Source organism: Saccopteryx bilineata, chromosome 1, assembly GCF_036850765.1.
Source record: "Saccopteryx bilineata isolate mSacBil1 chromosome 1, mSacBil1_pri_phased_curated, whole genome shotgun sequence".
Taxonomy (NCBI): Eukaryota; Metazoa; Chordata; class Mammalia; order Chiroptera; family Emballonuridae; genus Saccopteryx; species Saccopteryx bilineata.
Window position 1 is genome coordinate 192404462 of NC_089490.1, and position 27757 is coordinate 192432218.

The 27757-nt window shown below is 37.3% G+C and overlaps 1 protein-coding gene across 1 annotated transcript in view; it reads left to right on the plus strand.

Annotated features, from left to right (window-relative positions):
- SLC7A11 (solute carrier family 7 member 11) overlaps positions 1-27757 on the plus strand; it is an 81794-nt gene that overhangs the window by 22486 nt on the left and 31551 nt on the right. Inside the window, exon 6 of the mRNA XM_066233149.1 lies at positions 7245-7289. Coding sequence (XP_066089246.1) covers positions 7245-7289 — 45 coding nt within the window. The remainder of the gene's footprint in view (positions 1-7244; positions 7290-27757) is intronic.

A 27757-nucleotide genomic window follows, 5' to 3' on the forward strand; every position in this document is an offset into this window, starting at 1 on the left:
TTATAGAGCTAAAAATTGTACTTCTTTAACTGTGAGATTATTCTATGAGTCCAAAGATAGTATTAGGAAACTGCACTAGTTCAAAAATTATGTAAATGAATTTTAAACACAAATAGAATTTCCTTTTATTTCCTTTGTTTTTAAGTTCTTACCTCCCAGCTAATGCATGGCATAGAAAGATTTATTTCAAAATAAATGGATGTTTACCTTATTAACCTCATTGAGTTATAAAACTACGTATAGCATTAGGGAAAAATTAGGAGAATACAAGAATTTAAAATTTTAACATGGCTTTTGAAGCAAAATATGTTTGGAGGTCACTGGAAGATTATAGCTCCAAGGAGTATAGTGTAAAATATTTGTATATTGCTAGAATATTTTTATAGGCATTTTGTGTAAGCCTTAGTCTTGAATCCCTTGGTATTTTGAAGTCTTTTTTAAATTTTTGTCCAAAGCATAAAGGGCTCCTGGGGAGAGGAAAGAACAGGAGCTGTGATCCCAGGGAGAGCCACAGAATCAACTATTCTATGGCTATTCAGCCTGGATCAGAGCTCCGGAGCCCTGGGGTGTCAGCCAAGCTACTGAGAAGGTCACTAGGAGGCTCCAGAGCGAGGTGGGGAGGTGACAGAAGCTTTCAGCTAGAGCCAAATGTTGGGAGCCCGGCAATATTCAGTTGGAAATGTGGAATGTGGAGATCGTCACAAAGGAGATCTGATTAATTCAGTTGAATGAAGTTTCTTTTGCTTGTGTGTACCACGCATCTGTTCCCATGGAATATTAAAATCTTCTACCTAACTCACTCCCCCGCCACCAGCACTGAATATTCAGGCCACTTGCTTCATGTGGAGCAAGTCCCTACTTCTGTAGGCTTTTGATAGCTCAGAGATTTCTTTATGAATAAAGACTATATTCATTTTGAATTATCTTATTACCTTAATATCTTTTTCTTGATATTGAACCCAAAATGTTACTCGTTAAAATGATTTTAAAAAGACAATGTAGATGGTACAAACAACCTTGATTTAACACTTGCGTGAAGTGGGCAGACTCCACTCTCAAGGGTCCACAGACCAGCACAATAGAGTGGAAGCTTTTGTTGGATAAAGAATAATGAATAAGGAAGAGAAAAATAGAAAATGAATAGGGAACAATGAAATAAGTATGAGCCCAGAATTGGCTTGGTTTAGGGGCATTGAGCAGCTCTGTGTTGGGCTTAAAATTTTATCTCCACATTATTTAGAAAGTAAATGGGATTTACATGAACCTTTATTTATAATTAAAAAAAATTTATTTTTATTTATTGATTTTCAAGAGAGGAAGGGAGGGGGAGAGGGAAAGACAGTGACAAGAAGAGAGAGAGAGGAAAGAGATATGAGAAGCATCAACTTGTAGTTGCTCCACTTTCACTGTTCATTGCTTACTTCTCCTACATGCCTTGAGTGGGGGGCTCAAGCCATGCCAGTGACCCCATGCTCAAGCCAATGACCTTGGGATCATGTGGATGATCTCGCACTCAAGCTGGCAAGCTGGCCCTCAAGCTGATGACTTGGTGGCTTCAATCTGGCGACCTCAGTGTTCAGGGTCAATGTTCTCTATCACTCTATCCACTGAGCCACCACGGGATAGGCTTCTTTATTTATACTTTTACTCATATAATCCTCATGTCCACCCCCTTTTTTAAAGAACAGAAGACTGTCTATTTTCTTATGTTCTTGAGGATTCAATCATAGTACAGGAAATTAAGGCCAAGATTTTAAGTGAAATGTTATCTGATATAGGTGACTTAGGGAGGAGACAGATAAGTAACTCTATTTCTATAACAGGTTGTTATGCTACCTGAGTGCTGCCTTGTGGGTAGGTAGAAAGAGTCTGGTTGTTAATCTACGGCCATCAAATCTTAGAAAAATAAAAGCTGTGTTTAGAGAAATAGTCTGTCGGCTTGGAGTTCAAGAGGAGAAGTTAATATCTGGATATAAATGGAACAAGAGGGAGACTAAAAGAGCCCCAGGGAGAGGGGTATTTATTCACTTTCCAAATGTGATGCTGCCTCTCTGACCTCTCTTTGACTTTCATGATGTATTCACAAGACTGAGCTGTGGAATTATAACTAGGGTGCTGCGAGTGAGCCTGCGCTCCCTCCGCTGCTGCAGTGCCAATGTATGATGAGAACAGAAAGCATGATTAGGCACTGCACAGAGGTAGGACAGAAGCAGTGATTGTCCTCCGAGCTCACCCTCCTAGGGTGTGAATCATGGCAGGCGGGACCCCGGTTGTCCTGGAGGTCTTACTCTGTTGGCAATTCTTCTCTTGCCCATTGAATAGGAAAAAGACACTGCCAACCCTGGGATGTGAATACAGTAGGATTTTGGCTGTGAGGAATGCAGAACCTTTTCAGAATGATAAAAACTCCTTCAGAGAAACATGATGAGTGGGAAAGAAATCATTAACCCGGCCAGGTCACAGAGTTGGGTCAGAACAACTTTAATTTTCTTGCCAATATCTGTATTCAGAGAAATATGTCCATCAGTTTCCCTTGTGACCCACAGGAGCTCAACCAGTTTCAGCCCAAACCTGATCCAAAGTTAAATATTGGTTGATGGGATTTTTTTTTCTTTAAAGTGTGTGATAGAAAATAGATTTTCAGTGTCTTTTTTTTTTCTTCCTTTTAAATCTTGTCCTCAGTGGATTTGGTCTTTCTAAAGCACCTGCTGGAATTATTTTGTACCATTGTGTCAAATCTAATCTAAAGAATAAGCTTCTTTTTAAAATAATTCCCATAGTTGGGTCCTAGAATGCATTGTCAGCATTGCGGAGCCTCTTACACACAATGGTGGCAAAACTGGAACAATAGGTCTTGTGAGCATTCTCTGGGGGCCGTGGAGGAGATGGGAAGCAGGACGCATGCTCTGGACTCATTGCTGGAGGCCAGGGGAGCACAAAGTTGTATTTCCCACAGGATGAGAATGTTTGCAGCAAAGTAAGCAGCTTTCTCCTTCCCACCCCTCCCTGCCCCAGGCCGTTCTTTCCCTCTCTTCTCTGGAGCTATACCACATATTAGAAATTGTGTTTTTTTTTTTATTATTATTATTATTATAGGTATTTCCTTTCTTGCTTTAACATGGTTGCAAAAGACATCTCTAAAACAAGTGTTAAGTAGGAACTGGTTATTTTTGACATGAGGGACCTAGAAATATTTCTTAATTGGTATGCTCTTTTTTGTTTTGTTTTGTACATTTGCTTCCTGTACTTTCCATTGCCTTGGGCTTCTAACAAACACATCAGATCCCTCACAGTGCATGTTCCAGGTAGAAGTATTGATTGCTGTTTGCCTTCCTGGTAGAACTACAACCTCTATTGTTAGAAACGTACACTCTCGTCATTAAAAAATATCTTTGGTTCCTAACTTTTTGGATCAATGTTAGCGGTCCTGTTTCCTCAGCTATTCACATGTTTCTACTTAAAACATATCTTGAAAACATTAGACACCTTAACCTTGTTAAAAGAGAGATGGATGCAATTAACAATTTTAAAAGTAAAAATTGATTCCAATTGGGCAGCATCTTCCCCGATTTCATACAACTCCACCTCCAAGGAGTTGTACAAAATGAAAGAGTTTTAACAAGGAAGTTATACTAGATTGAAAAGCAGATTAATGATTGCAGGGTTACTTTCCTGTTCAGATAATCTAGTCAGCTCTGGTCAGACAATTCCTGATTGACTGGTTTCAAATTTCCTTTCTGGGAGAGCTGAAAATATAATTAAGTCTTGGTGTGGTGACATGAAGCTTAAGCATAAGTGACTCCATTTTGGGCCTGTTGTACTGTTTTGAACAACCATGAGCATCAATTGCCTTCTTGTTCATTTAGATAAGTTATTTTTATAAAGATGGAATATGGCCTTGGCCAGTTGGCTCACTGATAAAGCATTGTCCTGGCGTGCAGAAGTCCCTGGTTTGATTCTGATCAGGGCACACAATAGAAGCAACCATCTGCTTCTCCACACCTCACCCTTCCTCTTCTCTCTCTCTCTCTCTCTCTCTCTCTCTTTCTCTCTCTCTCTCTCTCTTTCTTTCCCCTGCAGCCATGGCTCAATTGGTTCAAGCATATGGGCACCAGGCACTGAAGATGGCTCCATGGAGCCTTTGTCTCAGGTGCTAAAAGTAGCTCAATTGCCATCATAGCCTTAGATGGGCAGAACATCAGTCCCAGATGGGGTGGGAGGGGGAGTTGCCAGGTGAGACCTGGTCAGGGCACATGCCTGAATCTGTCTCACTATCTCTTCTCCTCTCGCTTGGAAAAGAAGAAAAAAAATGATGGAATATGAGAGGCTTACTCATCTTTAAGTCACAAGGACACTTAAGTATGATATGGATATTAAAGGCTAATAGGCTAATATTCTAGCCATTTGGTTTTAGATTATGGAGGATGTGTACCTATATACCCATGCTTTTTGTGTATTTATAAAATTAGTATTTTACCTTCTAAGGAGTACTAAGAGAACTGAAATATATTGAAAATATATACTTTTTTTTTTTGCAGAAATTTCCAAGCCTATGATAGGAATAGGTAGAAAGGTCTTTGCCTTTACATGTTTGGCTTCCCCATTGTGGCCCCTTGGTTGTCCCATGTTCCCAATCCAGTTGTCTGTGTGTGCGTATTTGAGAATGGAGTCTGCCTCAGTCTTGTATCTTGGAACCCTGAGAGAGAGCTACAGGGCTCTAAGCGGTCTCCAACAGTCCAGGTAGACTGGAAAAAGAAGTCAAGGACGCAAGGCAGTAGACATTCCTGAGTGATGTAAGTAGGGTCACAGAGTGAAGAAAAGGAGTCTGAATCTTTCTAGGGCCGAAACTATAGGGTAATATTTGCAACCCCATAGAACTAGAAAGTGTAATATTTTGTGCCCAGTATACTCTTGTCATGTAACAGACCTAGAAAAATGTTTAAGACTTGGGAAATACTTAAAAAGTTCTGCTGTGTAGTTATCAACTTGTAGTATAATGACTAACAGTGTGCCTAAAATTAGCTGCCTAAATATACCAAAAAGAAAAACATCAACTTCAGAGCCATGTGGCTTGAAGTTATTTGAAGAGATGCATACTAGAGGAAAGTGAATTGAAAGGGTGAAGTGCAAGTTGAGAATTTATTATCTTTTATCTCATTTTCTGTTCCTACTTGCCCTCTGTGTTTATATTTAGAAAGCCAATTCCCTAAAACTGAGCCTTGCTATTTTCATACTTCTGTTGCTCTACAAGTTTTGATGGACTAGACCCATGATGGCGAACCTATAACACGCGTGTCAGCACTGACACACGTAGCCATTTTTGATGACACGTGGCTGCATGCGGCCGCATATCAGAGAAGTATGGGGCCGCATGCCGAGAAGGATGTTTCATCCTCAGCTCCTGCATGGCCAGGTGCAGCCGAAGATAAAACATTTGCTGTAGTTAGACACTCTGTGCCGGAGGTCTGTAGGCCAAAACATTTTTGTTATTTAAATTATAAATATTGCAAAATTATGGTTTTTTTTTCTCAAAATGACACACCACTTGAGTTATACTCAGTTTTTTGGCGAATTTTGACACACCAAGCTCAAAAGATTGCCCATCACTGGACTAGGCACCACTACTAAAATCTGGATTCTCACCTTGGCTGGTTGGCTCAAGGGTAGAGCATCAGTCTGGCATATGGATGTCCTGGGTTTGATTCCCGGTCAGGATACACAGAAGAAGCACCTATCTACTTTTCCACCCCTCCCCTTCTTGCTTCTCTCGCTCTTCTCCTCCTGCAGGCATGGTTTGATTGGAGTGAGTTGGCCCCGGGCTCTGAGGATAGCTCCATGGTCTCCGCCTCAGGTGCTAAGAGGAGCTCAGTTGCCAGCATGGCCTCAAATGGGTAGAACATCAGCCCCAGTTGGGGGGGAGTGGGGTTGCTGGGTGGAACCCAGTCAGGGCACATGCAGGAGTCTGTCTGTACCTCCCCTCCTCTCACTAAAAAAAATAAAAATAAAAATAAATAAATAAAATCTGGATTCTCAGAAACCAAAGGCCACATGTACTTAAATTGTATTCTCCCCATACCATTCTTGATACTGCTGAATACTCAGCTGTTACTTGTGTCCCTGTGTGTAGCTTTCCTCCACACCCTGTGCCCATGTGCTCCACTCAGTCTGGGATGTCCTCACACCACTGCCCCAGGGTAAATGTTAAGCAGTTTTGAACACTCTACTCTAGTGCTGGGCTGATGCCTGCACTAGAAAACCCTTTCTGACCTGCCTGTCTGCGTTAGATCATGCCCCGGCTCCCATGGTGCCCTTGTGTGCTCCAGCATCGCCTCCTACACTGCATCATGCTATTTTATGGACCACCCTAGAAACCATGAGCTCCTTGAGTACAGAGCCTATGTATTTTTCTACTTTCATTTCCTCAGTGACTGACACATGCTCATTTCATCTGTTGCTGGGCGTGGGATGTCAAATATGGTAGAAAACAGTTGGCAGGAAACAGGCACCTACCCTCTGACTCTGCAATCCTATTCTGAGCATATTACCAGGAGAAATGAATGCATGGTTTCCAAAGGACATGTATATGGTGTCTGTATCCATAATAGGTATGAATGAGAAGTAATCCCAGTGTGCATCAACAGTATCTACTGTTCCATTCATACAGTGAAAAGCAACAATGGGAAATAATGAGTCAGGCTACATCCAACAACATGGAAGAGACTCGCAAACACAGAGGCCAGCAAAAAGCCAGAGGCAAAAGCGTAACAATTGCATAGTAGTCATACACACAAATATCAGCCTATTGTGATGAAACAAGCAAAACCAATCTATGGCGATAAAAGTCAGAAATGCCATTGTCTCTGCAGGAAAGTGGAGGCGGTGGTGTTACTGGAAAGGGCTAAGAAGGAGCCTTCTAAGGTGCTAGGAATGTTTTATCTCCTGATCTCATTGTTGGTTACATAAGTTTATAACTGTGTAAAATTTCTCATCCTTATACGTTAAGATGGGTACACTTTACTGTTTGTATTTCAGACTTCTATAAAATGGTTATATAAAAAATAATTTCATCAATAGGGTTATAGGAAAATGATTTGTGGGAGCCTTTGGTTGTGGAACATTTTCATCTTACTCTGTTTATAAAATTTTAATGATTCTCAGGTTGATTTTAAATATTTAAAATTTGAGACTTTGAATTATGATCATAGAATATGTTAATTGCTTGTAATTTAATTATATCTTTTTAGGTTTTATCTCAACTTTGTTACAGAAGAAGTAGAAAATCCTGAAAAGTAAGTAGCTATATTTACTCTGAAATATTTATGAGGAATAAATGTAGGGTTATGGAGTTGAAAAAGAATACTAAAAAAGAAATTTACTGTAGGCTAATTGGCCCTGGCCTATTGGCTCAGTGATAAGGGTGTCAGCCTGGCATGTGGATATCATGAGTTTGATTCCTAGTCAGGGCACACAGAAAAGGCACCCACCTGCTCCTCCACACACACCCCCTCTTGCTTTTCTTTCTCTCTCTCTCTCTTTCTCTCTTTCTCCCTCTCTCTCTTCTTCTCCTGCAGCCATGGCTTGATTGGAATGAGTTGGCCCCAGGTGCTGAGGTTGACTCCAAAGCCTTGGCCTCAGGCTCTGAGAAGAGCTTGGTTGTTGAGCAATGGAGCAACACACCATATGGGCAGAGCATCATTCCCTAGTGGGCTTGCCATGTGGATCCCGGTTGGGACATGTGGAGGAGTCTGTTTCTGCCTCTCGTCCTCTCACTGAATGGAAAAAAAAAAAGTGTAGACTAATCAATTTCATACTTATCATCATTCTCTTAGGCAGATAAAATTTATTTGATTTTATCATGAATTAGATGCCAATAAATTTGTTCTATAGTCTATATTCAGTACTAAATTATATAACCTGAAAGCATAAAAGCATAAAGTTATATTTTTGCTAACCTGTTTTATAAAATTATACATATAATTTAACATGGACTTAACAAGGTCTTCGTTTCACACATAGGTAATAACAATGTTTCAATATACACAAATACTAAATATTAATATATTAATTCAGTGTTTTTTATTGTGAATAAATTTCCTCATCTCAAAAAAGTGAGACTAATAGCACCTTAGATTATTACTGTCAATTTTTATTTTCTAGATAATCGTTTGGTGTTGTTACTATTATTATATTCTTATTTTAGGAACAAGGTAAATGTTACTAATATAAGAGTGTTTTCTGTATTTCAATGTCCTAAGCTATTCTCTTTCTTCATTATTCTTAAAAGAAATATTAAAAATTCATACTATATTGAATCCTCTTCTCTAAACTTTCAGTACTAAAATGGTATAAGCATTTTATGATTCTCCTATTCTTATATGCAGATGTCATGGAAAATTTATATTTAGAGAAAATGAATTGTATTTTAAAGGAGAACCATAAGATATAGGAGTTTTATAATAATTCTAAAGTAACTATTGAAACTGATGGAGACTAAGATTATTGCCACTAGTTACATTGGATGAAATGAAATACTTTGATTTTCTGGAAATCATGATTCTTCAAACTTCATTAAATATTCCTAGAATACTTTTAATTTGGTATTGTATTTTAAGGTCTTAAACTAAGGAACTTCTCAGGAGGGACTCAAAAGAACCTCTGGATTTTTGGGTCAAGATAATGAGTTTTAAAATTTATGTTGAAAGACATGTCTGATACCTTTTTTTCTTTTATACCAAATGCTCAGATATTTAGTTTTTGCATGGAAGATTTTGTGTAACACTTAGACAATACATTTATTATCTCAAAATCAGAATATGAGAAATCTACAAAATCCTCTTAATGGAGACTGATGATTAAATTTGTATTCTGTATTTATCAACCAAAGAAATTCAAGGTTTTGAGGAATTTATTCAGTGTATTAATTTTAAAAATAATATTTCCTGAACAATCAGTCTACTCTAGGCATTTGAAAAAAAAGAGTTTTTTTTTAAACACACACAAAAATGTTTTGGGAAATATTTATGGTTGACTATGAAGAACAGATGGTTAATTTATGTGGACCTAGTCCAGATGTGTAATTTGTATTATTTTGTAGGTAGCACAGCTCCAGAAATACCTTTCATTACAAAGGAGAATAATTATAATTTCATCTCCTTTGTGACAACGTGCCAAGATAAATGTGTTTCCCAATCAGGCGCGGGGGCATGTGTCCAGGTGTAGGGCAACGTGTAACTTTCTGGCAGCTGGTGAAATGAATCATCAGCTGCCGGTACAACACCTTTGAGTATCCCCCTCTACCTAGGCAATAAATTTTTCCTAAAATGGTGATCCAATAGAAAAAGTGGTCGTTAATTTTGATCAGTGAAAATGTGGTTTAAAATATATAGAATATAGAATCAGGTTTTGTGATCAAAATTGACGAGCCTTTATGTATAATTTAATTTCAGTGGAGAGCTTTTAAATGACCTAACATTACTCTGTGGAATTATTTCTGAATTTCTGTTACTGACATGACTTAGAGAAGAGTTCTGTAGGTATGCTAGCAAGAGAAAGATAAACCAGACTGATTGAATGAAAATAACTAGTGCATAACTTCTTTCTTGTATTAAAGTCTCACCAAACTTTTCAAAGTTTGTAAAACACCAATCCTAAAATTTGAGGTAAAATTTCTGCTATAGAATTACAGTTATAATGTTAAAAAAATGTTGCATGATCTTTATCATAATGTTTTCTTCTCTAGGAAGAGCTTTGGGTCTATGGAAGTAGCAATCCTGTAAGAGGAATTTTACATTTTTCATGTGAATATATAGTAATTATCACTGAAACTTTGTGATAATATAAAAACACTATATTGAACAATTATCAGTATCATGGTGACTGGCTCCACAAATGAATATATTAAAGTAAGAATAATATCATATTTTGAGGAGCAAGAAAGTCCAACCTTTGGATCGTGAAGGTGATAGAATCCCAAGGAATACCTGAATTTTAAAACATTATGCCCTGTCCTTCCCAATGAAATGTAGTAATGATTGCTGATGAGTACATTTATTTTTAAAAAGCAAACTGGTTTTATTTGCAAATCTGATAGGTTTTGCCTATGACATTCCTTTGGTGGCGACCACAATCTATCATTGTTCAAAAAGTTAAACAGTGCAAAGAACTATCATTGAGATGTATCATGTTTGTAATCCTGCTCTCAGATGGATAAATCATGTCTGGTCATAATGAAAGCCAAGAAATGAATTGCTTTACTTTGACCTTGGGAGTCGGAGATTAGTTGGCTTGCCTATTAGACTTGTTTCGAATGTTCTTCTCACTTCATTTATTCCTTCTATTCTGAAGAGCTGGAAATAGTAGACTTGGAGGAAGTCAGTAAAGCTTGATATCATCAGTCATTTCTGAAGAGAAGGCTATCAACATGCTCTGAATAATCAACTTTAATAGAAGGTTTAAATAATCAGAGTGTCATGTTTAATTAATACTCTGCCTGCTGCCAATTTATATTAATTGGTGCCTGAAAGTCATCACACCTTGTACCAATGAGAACTTAAAAGGAGAGAAACTTGAACTGGGAAAAATGTCCACAGAACTTTAAGGCAGTGTGATGGATCAGACTAATTCATTAATGGTCCATAATCACATTATTTTCATTCAGTTCAGATGTTACATAAATTCTTTTTTATATGTTTTTATCCTTTTTGACTTGTATTAAACTAGAGTAAAGAATATTTGGTAATAATATTCTATTTTTATAAGGCCTATTTCTTATAGGACATATAAAACTATTAACCTGGTTCAAAACATAGCAGAACAAAACAATTTAAAAACCCTGCCCAAATGTGCTGTAGTAAAGTTGCATAAAAGAACCTTAAAGGTTGATTTGAAGTCTTTGATCTTGTGTTTTGACATTTTAGGGGTGCAGTTTTCTATGAGATAGATTTTCCTCTTTATATGTTTTGTAGCTTTCTAAATTAACAGTTGCTAAAAAATAACATAAATAGCACATAATGTCTAAACTTTATATGAAGAGATTATAGCAACATTATATTTTCTAATTTTTTAATTGCAAAGTAATATTATCTACATTTTTAGAAAAATTGCCAAGTTTCTTTTAAAAATTCTCAAATAATACATGTTCTTAAGGTATGTAAATTGTCACAGAAAGTTGCCTTGTTATAAATAAATGTATATAGAAAAATCTAGATTATTAAGCAGAATTAATTTATAAGTGTAACTTTCAAATTAATCTCTTAAAAATGATGTCTCCTAATCAAGTTGATTTTTTTTTTTTTGACAGAGACAGAGAAAGTCAGAGAGAAGGATAGATAGGGACAGACAGACAGGAAGGGAGAGAAATGAGAATCATCTATTTTTTGTTGTGGCACTTTAGTTGTTCATTGATTGCTTTCTCATATGTGCCTTTACCATGGGGCTACAACAGACCGAATAACCCCTTCCTTGCTCAAGCCAGCAACCTTGCGTCCAAGCTGGTGAGCCTTGCTCAAACCAGATGAACCTGCGCTCAAGCTGGCGACCTCGGTGTCTCGATCCTGGGTCCTCCGCATCCCAGTCCAATGCTCTATCCACTGGTCAGGCTCAAGTTGACTTTTAAAATTAAATTTATACCCAAGTTTACAAAGATTTCTTTGGCAAAATGAGGCAACTTTTTATTATTAACAATAAGGCATTGTTAGAATTATCTTAATATGTGCTAGTGCTTCTCTTCAATTGATGAAATGATTGCTACCTAAATTAAATGTATTCGATTTGGTGTATTTTTTCCAGAAATGTATATAAAAATTTTGCAAATCTATTTTTAAATATGTTTCCCAATAGGAGTATATTATAGTTGTTGAACCACTGAGGCAGGCAAAAGGTCAATATTTGGCCAGATGTCACAGAGAATAGATGATTCCACATTCAGAGAACAAGGTCATCAAGCTACTTCTCCTTGCCTTTGCTCAGTCTAAAAATTCCTCACTAGTGGAACATGTGGTTGATGTACCCTGGGATCAAAATTCTTGCATTTCTCAGCTTCACATATGCACAAATATACATTTGGCTCAAACACAGTTTGTTCATGCAAGGCCAACATGTTCAATAAGTGGTGCAGAAATTATAGAATTATAATATTTTATCAGGCAATAATCAAAGAAGACAGATATTAACCTTTCAAATGCTTTGTGGAAGCTATTTAGGTTTCTTTTTTTTTAATTTTAAGGATTCTAACCCCATTTTGACCCAAAAACTTGAAGGTCAGTACTTTTAACAGCTCGACATTCTTTTATATTAGTTATTTCTAAATTTTAATTTTAATATTATTGATGTTTATATTCTGAATAGAGACTCATAAACTCATGCTTTAGGAGCAATGATAGTGACTGATTTGGTTTTAATCTATGTTTCTGTTCCACTTAATTATCCATAATATATTTTTAAAAATTTCCGATTTAGAGGGGGCCTTGGATATTATCTAATCTAGCTTTCACCACTTGCATGGGTCTCCTCTGTAATATCTTTACACAGATATAATTCATATAAAATAAGATGAGTACCTGACTATAACTCCCTTGAACTAGGCACCAGTATTTTCATTTACATGGGTTAATTAGCAACCTGCTCATTTCTAGAACCATTTCAAGCTTTGATAAATTGTGAGTTGGGTGGCCACAATCAGGTGGGCTGAATGCTGTGACTGTAATAGGCATGACACAAATGGGAAATTAAGTGACACACACCAGAGATAATAGATTTAGAATCCTCTTATCTGAAAAGAAATACTTTCTACAGTCAGAAGTAATACATTGGCCACTAGCATGTCTCCTGCTTTTGAGTTTACACTTTAGTAACTCCCCTCGTTCATAGTCTTCTCATTTATGCAAATCAGCTATCCTTCTCTCTGCCTGGATTTAAAAGTTAATGATTATACCCAGTAGGTGGCTCATAAATTTTTTTTTATATTTTGAATTATATTTGGTGAAAAACTTCTTAGACCACTAATCTCTGTTGTGTAGCCTGCTGTGTGGCATTCATTAAGATCCAATGTTGCTTTTAAGATTTTCACAAAAAATAGAATAATATCCCACATTGTTTGTTATAGGCAGAGAGAAGATGCATCCGGGCCATTGTAGTCACACTTGCCATGCACTGAAATAATTTTGATAGTTTTCTTCTGGTCATATTCAAACATTGACACGGCTTATTGATCTACTTAGGAAAATGACCAACATTTGAATTTGTATGGGTGCACAGTAAAATTGCATTACTAATGTAAACACCTCAAGTGGACTGAATGAAGTCAAGTCTTTCCAGTAAAGAAGGATTTCCTTCACTTTCATGAACTGTAAAAATATTTACTTTCTGAGTCTTGACAATAGTACTGGTTCCGGAAATCAAAACTTGAATCCTGCCTCCTTTTAACTAGCTGTTTGACCTTCGACAGACCTCTGAATTGCTTTTGAATCTTTATTTACCACTTTTAAATACAGGGCAATAATCCCTATACTATAGCTCTCATGGGATCATGAGGATAAAATATGTGAAATTCAAAATGTTAATGAGCTTGACAAGTAATATATAAGCACCATCTGCAACCAAAACTGGTATTCTTCAAAGATTAGAATATTTTATAATCTTTGAAAAAAAATCAGAGGATTAGCATAATTGTTTTATGAATGTGGATGCATTTTCTACCCATACGACCTATTAATCAGCTTGAAAAGTTGTTCTGCATCATCAGCAAAGTGCTGATTATTAGTAGTTAAAAGGTTCAGAAAATGATGAGAACTACTTTTTATTTAATAGTCTCTACCCTCTTTCAGGTGGCTATATGCCCATAAATTATAATCAGAAAGAATTTCTTGGCAGATTTTTTTTTTCTTTCTGAACCAAATATTTATATGGCCACACCCACAATGTCATCATCATACTGTTGGTTGATTTTGTGGATATAATAGATGGACTATTTGTACTTTCACAGTAATCACCTATTTTTAGGTTCACTAATCTTACCAAGAAACTCATTCAAGAAATCTGACAAACAAGGTCTTGATCTGAGTTGTTGGTATCATATATTTAAATTGTTATTTAAAATAAATAAATAAATAAATAAATAAATGTTATTTTTATTTCTAGAAAAGAAGCAATTGAGTTGATTGATACAAAACAATCAAGTGTTAATTTACCCACAAATGGGATTTATGAATGTTAGCTTAATTTAAAAATGTATAGCATTTATTAAAACTATAAACAGTAATTTTTAATTTGAGTCTTCGATGGATTACAGGGAAGCACTTCAGATTATTTTTAATAATGTGATGTATTATTTTCATTTTTCAGTTGAGAAAGTTGAAGCACAAAGAAGTGAAGTAACTTCTCATGATCCTAGTCCATGAAAAGAGCAGGATTATAATCATGTTTCATATAATGCATAGACTCTTTGTCTGGCTCCAAAGCTCATACTCTTTCCAACATGCCATTTGGTTTCTTTTGGAGGCAAAGCAGAAGTGACCTGTGGGTGTGTAGGGTGGTATAGTGGCAGATTAAGGAAGTAACATTTCTATGGGAGAGGAAGTTGGAAGAAGAGTAGGACTCAGAAAGGTAGAATAGAGAAGTGAAGGCATCTCAGACAGGCAAGGGCAAACATGAAGCCGTGAAACTGCTTAATGGTTTCAGGGAATAACATATAGATTGCTATAGCTAAAGCAAGGGATTGTGAAGAGGAGAAGACAAGATGGTAGTAAGGAGTGGATGCTGGGATGTGATAAACCTTAGCCACTCTTACAAAAGTTTTGGACTTGATCCATTGGCCAATGCTACAGGGTATGGGTGGGGGAGGTATGGTGCAAGTTTTTGATGTCTATGAAGCAGTGCTTGGGGAGATGGACCTGATGGCAGGTTCAGTGGGTTTTTTTGTTGCTGTTACATATTTCCAGTTTAAAGAGAGTTGTGGTCTGAAAAGTCACATTTCAATCATCTTTTATATACTTAAAAATAAAAGTAAATGTTATTGAAAAGTTAATTGCTTCCTAGAGTTGAACCATTGTTAGAGTCAACAAGATGACAAATCACACAACAGAGAATTCTGGCAAATAGCACCAAACAGTCCCCACCCAAAGATAGGGACTCTAATGCTTCGAGAGAAAGAATGACTCATCCTCCTGTTCAGATCCTCTCTTCAAAAATATAGAGTTGTTTTGTTTTTAATGAAAAAGAGGCTATAATTTATTCTCGGTGCCAATGGAGAAGCAAATGAGGTCAAATGAAATGAGGAGAGTTCATTTTAAGATAAAATGTATATTCAAAAATGTTGAAAAAAGGGAATTTGATTAGGCAGTGGAATTCTGAAAAGAGAGATAAAAAGCCTCAATTCTTTAGATATGTGGGTTGAAAAAAGTGAGGCAGACTATTGTCTGAGTTTTCTTTCAGTTCCACAATATTATAGTTCTATTTTTAGGCTAGTGAATGTATAGGAACCAATGTGAGGAAGCATGTCCTACACCACAGGTCTGTGTTGTTGGGAAGGGGTGTCACATACTAGGAAGACAAAGGACACCCTCGCTTAGATTTTAAGGTCAAATAAAAATCTAAGTCAGAGTGTGGGAATATTTCAAATAAGATGTGTATTTCAAATCTGACTTTTAAACATTTTGAATTCTAGGGGAAGTTAAGGTTAAGGAGGAGAGGGACATAGCATTCCAGTCTAGGACAAGAGTCGGCCTGGGAGGCAAATGGCACTAGCAGGCACAGTGAGATTCACCCTGGTATTGTGAAAAGATCTCTGAACTTGGAGTCAAGTGACTAAATTTATAATCCTGGTCCTGGAAATATTTAATTTGTGACCTTAGCTACATCCTTTATCCTCTCTGAGCCTCTGATTTCTCAGCTACAGAAAAAGCATGGTAGAAAAGGCTAATTCTGAATTTCCTTTCGACTCTAGTATGTGCTATGACTCTTAGATGACATACAGGTACTTGGTTTGGGAGCATGGCCAAGGGACAGAACCTTAGGCAGGAGATCTGTCTCAGGAAGAAAAAAAAGTGTCAAAAACACAAACAGGAGGGATTCTGTGGCCAATTTCTAGATCTCTGGAGGTTCGATAGGACTAAAGTGCTTTGAATTATTTCAGAAATGGTAAGAAGATTGGATGGACATATGTGGGGAATGAAGCCAGCTTGGCATCCCAGCACAAGTTTAATTAAGGAGAACTTAATTATTAGATTTGAAGATTTAGGTTTAGAGCCAAACTAATAGGCATCTAATTCAGTGGGGTCACCTTTTAAGGTCAGGGTCTGTGATAGGTGGAATGCCCCAGGAAGAATACAGATGTTAATACACATATTAGGGTAGTCAGTAATGTGGGTGATGATAAATTCTGGGTTCTACTCACTATTTTTATGACATATACCTACAGAAGGTATAAAATGGTATACAAATCTCTGTGGTACAGGATACTCACGCTAGCCTTTTACTCTGTGTTTATTTTTCTCAAGAGTCTAGACATAATGTATATATTGAGGGATTTGCCTATGCAGAGAAATATCTTCTCTGATCTACTTTAAGCATTAGTCATTTCCATTAATCCAGTTAGGATTGCATTATATTTATTTATTTTATGTTGCTTCCCTAACAAAAGAGAAAGAAAGAGAGAAAGAGAGAGAGCAGGAGAGAGAGTTTTGTGGCAACTTTAAAAAACATATATTTATTCCTTTACCCAACTGTTAAGTGGGCATTCTAATGCCATTTTACAAAGTTTTTGTGAGAATTAGAAATAATTGATGTGTCTGACAATACCTTGCTTATAGTAGACACTTATTTAATGGAAGACCATTTGGTTTTTATTATTGTTATCAAATATCATACCATTAACTCATTTGTAATCTAATAGGGATTATCAAATAGGGATTTATGAATGTAGGCAGGTTATTTCTTTTGCGCTGCCTGTGTGTTGTGTTTGAAATCCATTATGACAAGGTAAAAGACACCCTTATTTGAAACAGAAATTATCTCAGTCTTGGCGTTAGGCATTTCTAACCTCTAACATGGAGGTTGTTTTTCAAATACATATAATACTTCATTGGTTTTCTAAGGAGACAAACTCATGGCTTTTAAAAAATCTGGTGGTTTTCCCAGCTAACTATATACTACTGTGCCATAGTCTCATTTTTTCCTTTTCTCATGTTCTCTCTCTTTCTTACAATTTAGATGTGGAACAGATGGAGACAGTTATCTGTGACAAAAGCTTAAAAATATTTCATACTATGCATATTAGTTGAATATTTAGTGGGTACTGTTTTATATAGTAGTGTGTACAATATTATATGGAAAACAGTTTATGAAATGAAGTCTATGGCATAGCACTAATATTTGTGATAAGTGAAAAAGTAAAGTTTTTAATATTTAACACAAAATAAGAAAGAGACTAAAACTTAAAATGAATGAATGTATCAGTAGTCATTGCTTGATCCTTGTAGACTACCCAACAGACAGTACTTTTTCTAGGCACCTTAGGTCTCTCTTCCTCCAAAGTGTCTTTCCTATTGGCCTTTCATGATGTCATTTCTCCTTTATCGCTGACATTCTCCTGTCATGGTCATTCCTTAGGGATAGACATCAAAAGATATGATAATGTCTCTGAATTTTAAATTGTTTCCATTTTATGTGACCTGTATATATAAATAGTTCACACACTTCCCTTCTGTTCACACACCGGTATGACTGGCCTAGTTGATTAGTTTAATTCACTGTCACCGTTAAAAGCACAATGAACTTGACCTTGAGAGAATAAACCACAAAGGCCTGGGATGTTAGAATTGGAAGTAGCCCTCAAATTGTCCAGCCCTTTCACTGTAAAGAAAAAGAAACTGAAGCCATAGAGATGGATTGGTTTGTCTGTATCTACAAGGTAAAACCCTCATCCCATTCTATCTTCTTTCCAAACAGTGTTGTTGACTACAAATCTAGGAGAGATGGATATGGCAAGATTGTAGCCTTGAAATTAGCTGGAGGAAGAATGTAATCATTAGGAGTGACCTGTATGTCCTTTGAGAATAGAACAAAATTGCTTTTAAAAATGTGTAAAAGCATTAACATTTGCCGGCATTCAACTTTCTAAAGCTGTTATTCAAACACATAATGGAAGAGGTCCTACACTAGCAGAATTAAGTAATTTATTCCAGGTCGTTTACTGAAGGTCATCAGTTACAAGATTAAAACAGAAACTTTATGCTTAGGAAACACTGAAATGATAAAATATTATCAGGAAATAGTTGCTTTGTGTTTTCTCTAACATTTTTACAGATATATGGGTGGATTCTTAAAATAGTCCTGATAACACTTTGGGGGCAATATTTATTCTTTCTGTGTTGGTCATGTAAACAATCAAAATCTCACTTCTTATATGCTGGCCTGAGGCAAGCAGAAGAGAAATTGATACAGAAGACAAAATTAGCTTTGTTTTGAGCCAGAAAATGAAAAAGGATTTCCATTGCTAATAGAAATAGCAAGAGGAGATCATGATTTTAAAATCGTGTTTTGTAGCTGCCCAGGGTCTGGTGGAAGATGGGTTCAATGTGTTTTAACTGTATGTAAGCGTTTTGCTCTTTGGTCCTCAGAATGCAGTACCACTTGCCAAGGAATGGCGACCAAGTTGCAGAGGTTGGGAGAATGCAACTGCACATTGAGCTCAGTGAGGTCGCTCTTGGGGCCTCAGGCCTCAGAGCTGTTTGTCTATACGCCAAGCCACAAGCACAACTCTGACTTGCAATGGGAAGGAAGCTTCAGTTTGGGTCTGTAGGTGCTTTTCAACCCGTCATACATACATATGATGCAAGCCTGTGACTAGGCAAAGCCGGCGTTTCCTGTTCCTCAAATGATAGCTTAAGTCCTGTTTCTGTTGTTGACATTTCCATAGCAACTCCTGGGCCTAACCCTCACCTCTCAGCCCTGCCTTCCCAGCTCTACCTGTCTGATCCAGGGGCAGGTGCCAAGAAGCAGGAGATAGTCCTGATTGTTTTTGTTCTCATATTTCTCCTAACAGACTCAGCTTATTTGATCCATTCTTAAAGGACTAGAGCACAAATCTCCACCTACTAGGTGTGGTCCAATGATCCATTTGGTGAAGTGATAGAAGGGAAAGCTATTTTTTAAAAAATGTATTCTGTACCCCAGTAGAAAAAGTCAAAGTAGAACATGACAATTTTCATATATTTTGCAATAACAGTATGTAGCCTGTCCTCGTTTATTTTAATAATAGACAATCAGATTTTCAAGTGCCAAAACTTAGGTAGAAGAAAATGAAAATCACCTATCATCTCGTATTCATATCAAAGTATTCACTGAGATTATTCTGATATTTTGGTGTTTTTCCCTGTGTGTGTGTGTCTGTATGTGTATGTATGTCAGCCATGCATGTATGTATTGGATCATAAGTGTATACGTGCATCTTTCCTTAGCACCTTGGTGTTCTGGAATATACTTGCTTGTTTACTGTTTTCCCTAAGAGGACCAGAGCCTTATCTGTGTCAGCAGCTTGAAATCACCGCAAAGTCAGCCCTGCCTCCCAGATGTGTGTATCTCAGCTCGCCCCTGGTTCTTTTTTTTCATTTAGACCTAGCCCATCTTTTTCATTTAATGTCATTTCATTTAATTTTCATAGATCTTTAAAGTCTTGGTAAATGCCATTTTTAATGGTGGCATAGTATTCCATTGGGTAGATATACTCGTAGTTTTCAAGTTACTTTGGTTGCATTATCTCATAATATGTGCCGATATAAATATGTATTCTATATGTTGTGGCTAAAATTTTTATAGTCCAGAAATTTCTTATGAGTTCTGTGGTAAGTTATTAAGTTGGTTTCTTCTTTTCTTTCAGATTAAAAAATAATAATAATAGCTAATTAAAATAACCTACAAGGTAGCTGCCAATAATATTAGACTTAACTCTTTTATCTTTTTGGTCTCTTTGTTTTAACCTCTGAACTTTACTAATAGAACACTTTTCATAATGATTTTCTGTTTTCCAGAATATTTTGCATAGTACCACCACATGAATCAATGGAAACATGCAAAAATTATTTTTTTATGATAATTTTTGTTGTTGAAACTTCCCTATGAGGGATTAAACATGAATGAAATCAATTGTTATATATGTATCCAACAAGTTAAATTTATATTCCTGAGAAATAATCCTTTACCACATAGGTATAAACAGGGTAATATACACAGTTCCTAAGCAACATATATTAGAAAGAATAAGAACGTATTTTCCTTTGCCTTCCTTCTTCTTTTCTAACCAAGTATCTGTGGGAAAATATCTGAATCATGTTTTTATGCATCACTAAGATGTTTCCTGCTCCTCTTACAAAATGAGAAAGGCCATGTTAGATTATTTTGTCACCAGTCTTTGTTTTCCCATAGCAATTCTAATTCGCTTGGTTATCCTCTATACTTCTGTGTTCAAATTACCATAAAACACAGTGGTGTTGCTCTCTCAGATCCAGTGGTCATTCAGGCAGTCTAGTATTTTGTTCAGGGCTGGGAGCAGCTGCGGGAGTGTATCTAGAAGTGAGACTTTCTCACACCCCTGCCCTGCCTTGGGGACATCATTTCAGTCTGCAGTCCACTTCCATTGGCCACTTCCTGTAGCTTCTGAGCCCTGATTGCTTCTGTGGTTCTGACACCCTGTTTGTCCTGCCGGCTCCCCAGGGACAGCTGCCCACCAACTGTGCTGTGCTATTACCGTTTTCCGGGGAAATGTTTATGCGTGGCTGCTGTGTTTGATATTAAATCGGAGATGAACTTCAGGAGGTTTCCTGCTTTTTATTAAAAAACGGTTTTGGCTAGGGGCTGTGTTATGCTGTTCATAAATCAGGTGTTCTTAGAGATTTAATAATTTACAATTCACATGAGCCTTTGGTGGAATAAATATTTCTTTTCTCTGTTAAAGCTGCTTCTTAACTTTACTTTTTTACCTATTTAATTTTTTTTCTCATCACCGCTTCCATTTATTATTATATTTTTAAGTCTTCTTTGGGGAGGTTTGCACAGATTTATCTCACAGCTGTGAAAATAATGTAAGAGGAAGAGTCAAAATGATAGCTTAGCTTGGTTGAAATCATTTCACTATGGCCAAGTTTTGCATGTCTCCCCAACACTACTGCCAACAAGCTTTTATTTTAACTGTCTTTTTAAATCCCAAGTTATATATTCTAAAATGATATTACCTCTCTGTTTTAATGAACCATTTTTTTTTTGAGGACATGTCCTAGAAATAAGAGGTTGGTAAACAAATAAAAATAACAGAGGCCAAGAAGTCAGGGAATACCGCATATGGTTACAAGCTACATGAGAAACAGAATTACCCTCCAAGGTGACAGTCCTGACCACCCTGCTTAAAATGTTTGCGCTAGAGATTTAGAGCAAATACTTTGCGGGCTTTTTCTAATGCTCAGTGAGTGGCCTTAATGTCTTAGTAGAATTTGGTGAATATGAATACATAAAGATATGTAAAAGAATAGGAATTAGACAATGTTTTGTTCATTTGTTTGTTTCTCATTAAAAATAGTAGAGAATGGAGAATACTGGGGTGCTTGTTAAAAGGAGGGAGGAGTTCTCTGAGTGGGAGACTTTGATCTGAGACTCACCAGCAGGACTGAAGCAACCATGTGAGGACCCCTGGGATGTTGGCAGTGGGGGGGGGGATGCAGGGCTGGGTTCTAGGGAGAGAGCTGTCCATGTCTTATCCTGTGACAATTTTAAGAATATATCTTTTGATGTGGTTGGTATCTTTATCCCTTTACTTATAACAATGCCTGGCATAGGGAAGATGTTTGATACCAATGGTTAAATGAGTGAGTGAACTCTATTTAAAGGACTTTGACAAAAGCATATGGCAGTACCCTTAATAATATTACTGCAAATACTCTCCTGAAATTCAGATGAATTTTAAAATATTTGTTTGAAATAAAAGTTTTGATAAACGTAAAGGTATAAAATTTAGCGACTTACAAAGACAATCCATGAGTGTCTATGATAAAATGCTCATTGTATTTGGTCCTTTGGAGGTCTGACCTAATTTAGAAATACCATTTCAAAATCTGGAAGGGGGACAGACCACTTATCCTTTCAATGGTCTTCTGTAATGACCCAGTTTTTTTCAGCTGGGCTGCCACTGTGAAGCTGTAGTGATGGAAGGTGGTTTAAAGTGCTGGTGTCCCCGGCTAGGGACAAAATCATAAGCCTCAGAACACAGGAGAAGAGATTGTAGAGCTGGCATCCTTTTCTCTCTTCTGATTGACAGAACAAGGCAAGGGTGGCTGTTTCCTTAGGATGCTCTGATGTATGAGCCAGTGCTACACTGACTTTTCCAAATATTCTGTTAAACAATCTTCACAGATTCATTTTATTTGCTAAAGGGACCAAATAATGAACTTTGCAGGGAAATGGACTTTAGATCTTATTAATTCAACACATTCTTCTTTTTTTATTTTTTATTTATTCATTTTAGAGAGGAGGGGGGGAGATAGAGATATAGAGAGAGAGATAGAGAGAGAGAGATAGAGAGAGAGAGAGAGAGAGAGAGAGAGAGAAGGGGGAGGAGCAGGAAGCATCAACTCCCATATGTGCCTTGACCAGGTAAGCCAGGGTTTTGAACCGGCAACCTCAATGTGTCCAGGTTGACGCTTTATCCACTGCGCCACCACAGGTCAGGCTCAACACCTTCTTCAACGGATGAAAAAGTCTAAGCCCAGAGAGCTCCAGTGACCTCCTGTGTCCCTGCTAGGAACTGGGACAGGGCTAGATCCCCTTCACACTGCAGTCCAGGGAGTTCTCTGAAAGCAAGTGAAAGCAAGTTTCAAAGGCAAAACTCCAGAGAAGAGATGCTGCTGAAAGACAATTTACACTTAGGATAGTAGATATAACTTTTTTTCTTTTCTTGGCTGTGAGGTTTTATTCAGGTAAAGAGGCTGAGGGAAACTATGGAAGAGAAGGGAAAGGAAGTGGCAGGTGTCTAGAAGGACGACCTCTGCTTCCCTGTGACAGACAGTCCCTCAGCCATTGCGCACCATGGATGACCGGGGGACATTATCCCTGGACAGAGGTTTGCCCAGGAACCTTTGTAGTCTAAGGAAAGGCATAGTAAATATAAAATGAAGGCACAAAGGCTTATTTTTCAAAAGACTTAACTTTTGAGCTGAAAGAAAAAAGATCACAACATTTCCATTTCCGCTGGGAATATGAATCTTTGTAAATGGACAGCCCAAGAAGAGGAGAGGAGAGGAGATGGTGGGTGTGCAGGGGGGCTGCTGTTCAGTGGGCCTTTCTGACCTTTACAGGGAGCTGTCAACCATTCCCATCACAAGTCTTCATCATCGCTTTCTTGACGATGACATATCATCTCTCTAAACCAGCAGGGTTCTTAGCCCGTCAACCCTATCTCCTCATCTTCGCTGTTCTCTACTGCTCTATGGAGCTGCTGTGTCATGTTCTCTGTGGCCCTGTCATGCGGATTTACTCTTTGGCTAAAGCCAGGCTGTAGATATTGGCTCTCTTATCCCTTCATAGCTTTCCTACTAAGAATTTCCCCCTCAATTACCCTAAGAGTATAATAGGAATTTATTGCATTGAAAAAATATTTTCAACTTTATAGGGTCATATGAATTGGTTTCATAAAGTGTCTATATATGAATGACACTTTATGAAACCAATTCACATATTTTTAATACTTTAATAAGCCATTATTGGGTCCAAAAATGACATAAGGCATAATTTGACTTGTAGAATCTAGAATAGTCATTTTCAAACTATTTGAAACAGGGTAGCAATAGCCGCAGAGGAAGGGAAGGTGGAGGTGGGATTGGGGGCAAAGGGTGAGGAATGGGGGTGGAAAGAGACATTGCATGGGCCCGGGGGGGCACAGTGCAGTGTGTAGTTGGGGTTATTTTAAATGGGACACTTGAAACCATGTTAACACAATAAATTAAAAATAAATTTAAAAAAATATTTGAAAGCTGGATTAGTTCGGTTGTCTGGCAGAATATTGATATATAAAACAAGTAAAGAAGACTGATCTGCTTTAAAACAGAGTAGCCTGTAATCCTATCAATTGTCCAGGTAGATTTCCATTTCTCTATTTGACCACCTGAGAGCAAAATGAAGTGATTATGAATAATTAGATGAATCATTATTGGTCAGGAATGTTGAATAAATTCTTGGTGGCAGAAGCAGTAGTTCGTTTGCCCTGGCTGAATGTCCCGTGTTCCATTTCCTATTGTGTGCTAATCAGAAATGTGCTGGACCTGATTATGTGTGTGGAGTAGAAGTGTTGTCAGTGTCTTCAAAGATATGTGTATATGGCCTGAGGGAATTTTGACTCTAATTCCCATTTACTATGCCAAAGTGAGTATATTTATTTTATGTTGTCTTGTTTTTAGCATATTAATTTACATCACATTGTTTTATTATGTGTCCTTGGGCAGAACAAGGGGCAGTTGTGCTTTGATCTTTGTCGAATTGGTGGCCATTGTCGGATATACAGAAGGTTTTAGATTTTGCAGTAATAAACAAGGGGCTCTATCTTTGCTGTTACTGGGAAGTTTGAATAATAAATTTTTTTTAATAATTTTATTTTTTTAATGGGGCGACATCAATAAATCAGGATACATATATTCAAAGATAACAAGTCTAGGTTATCTTGTCGTTCAATTATGTTGCATACCCATCACCCAAAGTCAGATTGTCCTCTGTCACCTTCTATCTTGTATTCTTTGTGCCCCTCCCCCTCTCCCTTTTCCTCTCCCTCTACCCCTCCCCCCGTAGCCACCACACTCTTATCAATGTCTCTTAGTTTCACTTTTATGTCCCACCTATGTATGGAATAATGCAGTTCCTGGTTTTTTCTGATTTACTTATTTCACTTTGTATAATGTTATCAAGATGCCACCATTTTGTTGTAAATGATCCGATGTCATCATCTCTTATGGCTGAGTAGTATTCCATAGTGTATATGTGCCACATCTTCTTTATCCAGTCATCTATTGACAAGCTTTTTGGTTGTTTCCATGTCCTGGCCACTGTGAACAATGCTGCAATGAACATGGGGCTGAAGTGTCTTTACGAGTCAATGTTTCTGAGTTTTGGGGGTATATACCCAGTAGAGGGATTGCTGGGTCATAAGGTAGTTCTATTTTCAGTTTTTTGAGGAACCACCATACTTTCTTCCATAATGTTTGTACTACTTTACATTCCCACCAACAGTGTATGAGGATTCCTTTTTCTCCACAGCCTCTCCAACATTTGCTATTACCTGTCTTGTTAATAATAGCTAATCTAACAGGTGTAAGGTAGTATCTCATTGCAGTTTTGATTTGCATTTCTCTAATAACTAAAGAAGATTAGCATCTTTTCATATATCTGTTGGCCATTTGTATTTCTTCCTGGGAGAAGTGTCTGTTCATGTCCTCTTCCCATTTTTTTATTGGATTGTTTGTTTGTTTGTTGTTGAGTTTTATGAGTTCTTTGTATATTTTGGATATTTGGCCCTTATTGAGCTGTTGTTTGAAAATATCATTTCCCAATTTAGTTGGCTTTCTGTTTATTTTGTTATCAGTTTCTCTTGCTGAGCAAAAACTTCTTAGTCTGATGCAGTCCCATTCATTAATTTTTGCCTTCACTTCTCTTGCCTTTGGAGTCAAATTCATAAAATGCTCTTTAAAACCCAGGTCCATGAGTTGAGTACCTATGATGTCTTCTTCTATGTACTTAATTGTTTCAGGTCTTATGTTTAGATCTTTGATCCATTTTGAGTTAATTTTAGTACAGGGGGACAAACTGTAGTCCAGTTTCATTCTTTTGCATGTGGCTTTCCAGTTTTCCCAGCACCATTTGTTGAAGAGGCTTTCTTTTCTCCATTGTGTGTTGTTGGCCCCTTTATCAAAAATTATTTGACTATATATATGTGGTTTTATTTCTGGACTTTCTATTCTGTTCCATTGGTCTGAGTGTCTATTTTTCTGCCAATGCCATGCTGTTTTGATTGTCGTGGCCCTATAATATAGTTTGAAGTCAGGTATTGTAATGCCCCCAGCTTCATTCTTTTTCTTTAGGATTGCTTTGTCTATTCAGGGTTTTTTATAGTTCCATATAAATCTGATAATTTTTTGCTCTATTTCTTTAAAAAATGTCATTGGAGGCCCTGGCCGGTTGGCTCAGCGGTAGAGCGTCGGCCTAGCGTGCGGAGGACCCGGGTTCGATTCCCGGCCAGGGCACATAGGAGAAGCGCCCATTTCCTTCTCCACCCCTCCGCCGCGCCTTCCTCTCTGTCTCTCTCTTCCCCTCCCGCAGCCAAGGCTCCATTGGAGCAAAGATGGCCCGGGCGCTGGGGATGGCTCTGTGGCCTCTGCCCCAGGCGCTAGAGTGGCTCTGGTCGCAACATGGCGACACCCAGGAGGGTCGCAACATGGCGACGCCCAGGATGGGCAGAGCATCGCCCCCTGGTGGGCGTGCCGGGTGGATCCCGGTCGGGCGCATGCGGGAGTCTGTCTGACTGTCTCTCCCTGTTTCCAGCTTCAGAAAAATGCAAAAAAAAAAAAAAAAAAAAAAAAAAAAAAAAAAAAAAAAATGTCATTGGAATTTTGATGGGAATTGCATTAAATTTGTATATTGCTTTGGGTAATATGGCCATCTTGATTATATTTATTCTTCCTAACCAAGAACAAGGAATATTCTTCCATCTCATTATATCTTTTTTGATTTCCCTTAACAATGGTTTATAGTTTTCATTATATAAGTCCTTTACATTCTTTGTTATGTTTATTCCTAAGTATTTTATTTTTTTTGTTGTTGCAATCCTGAAGGAGATTCTTCTTTTGAGTTCGGTCTCAATTGTTTCATTGTTGGCATATAGAAAGGCTGTTGACTCCTGTATGTTAATTTTGTATCCTGCGACCTTACTGTATTGGCTTATTGTTTCTAGTAGTCTTTTTTGTGGCTTCTTTGGGGTTTTCGATGTATAGGATCATATCATCTGCAAAAAGTGATACCTTTACTTCTTCTTTTCTGATATGGATGCCTTTTATTTCTTTGTCTTGTCTGATTGTTCTGGCTAGAACCTCTAGTACCACATTAAATAAGAGTGGAGAGAGTGGACAACCCTGTCTTGTTCCTGATTTAAGGGGGAAAGCCTTCAGTTTAGTGCCATTTAATATGATGTTAGCTGATGGTTTATCATATATGACCTTTATCATGTTGAGATATTTTCCTTCTATACCCATTTTGTTGGGAGTCTTAAACATAAAATTGTGTTAGATTTTATCGAAAGCCTTTTCTGCATCTATTGATAAGATCATGTGGTTTTTGTTCTTTGTTTTGTTGATATGGTGTATTACGTTAACCGTTTTATGTATGTTGAACCATCCTTGAGATTCTGGGATGAATCCCACTTGATCATGATGTATTATTTTTTTAATATGTTGTTGTACTCGATTTGCTAGTATTTTGTTTAGTATTTTAGCATCTGTATTCATTAGAGATATTGGTCTGTAGTTTTCTTTTTTTGTGCAGTCCTTGCCTGGTTTTGGTATGAGGGTTATGTTGGCCTCATAAAATGTGTTTGGAAGTATTGCTTCTTCTTCAATTTTTTGGAAGACTTTCAGTAGAATAGGAACCAAGTCTTCTTTGAATGTTTGATAAAATTCGCTGGTATAGCCGTCAGGGCCTGGACTTTTATTTTTGGGGAGGTTTTTAATGGTTTTTTCTA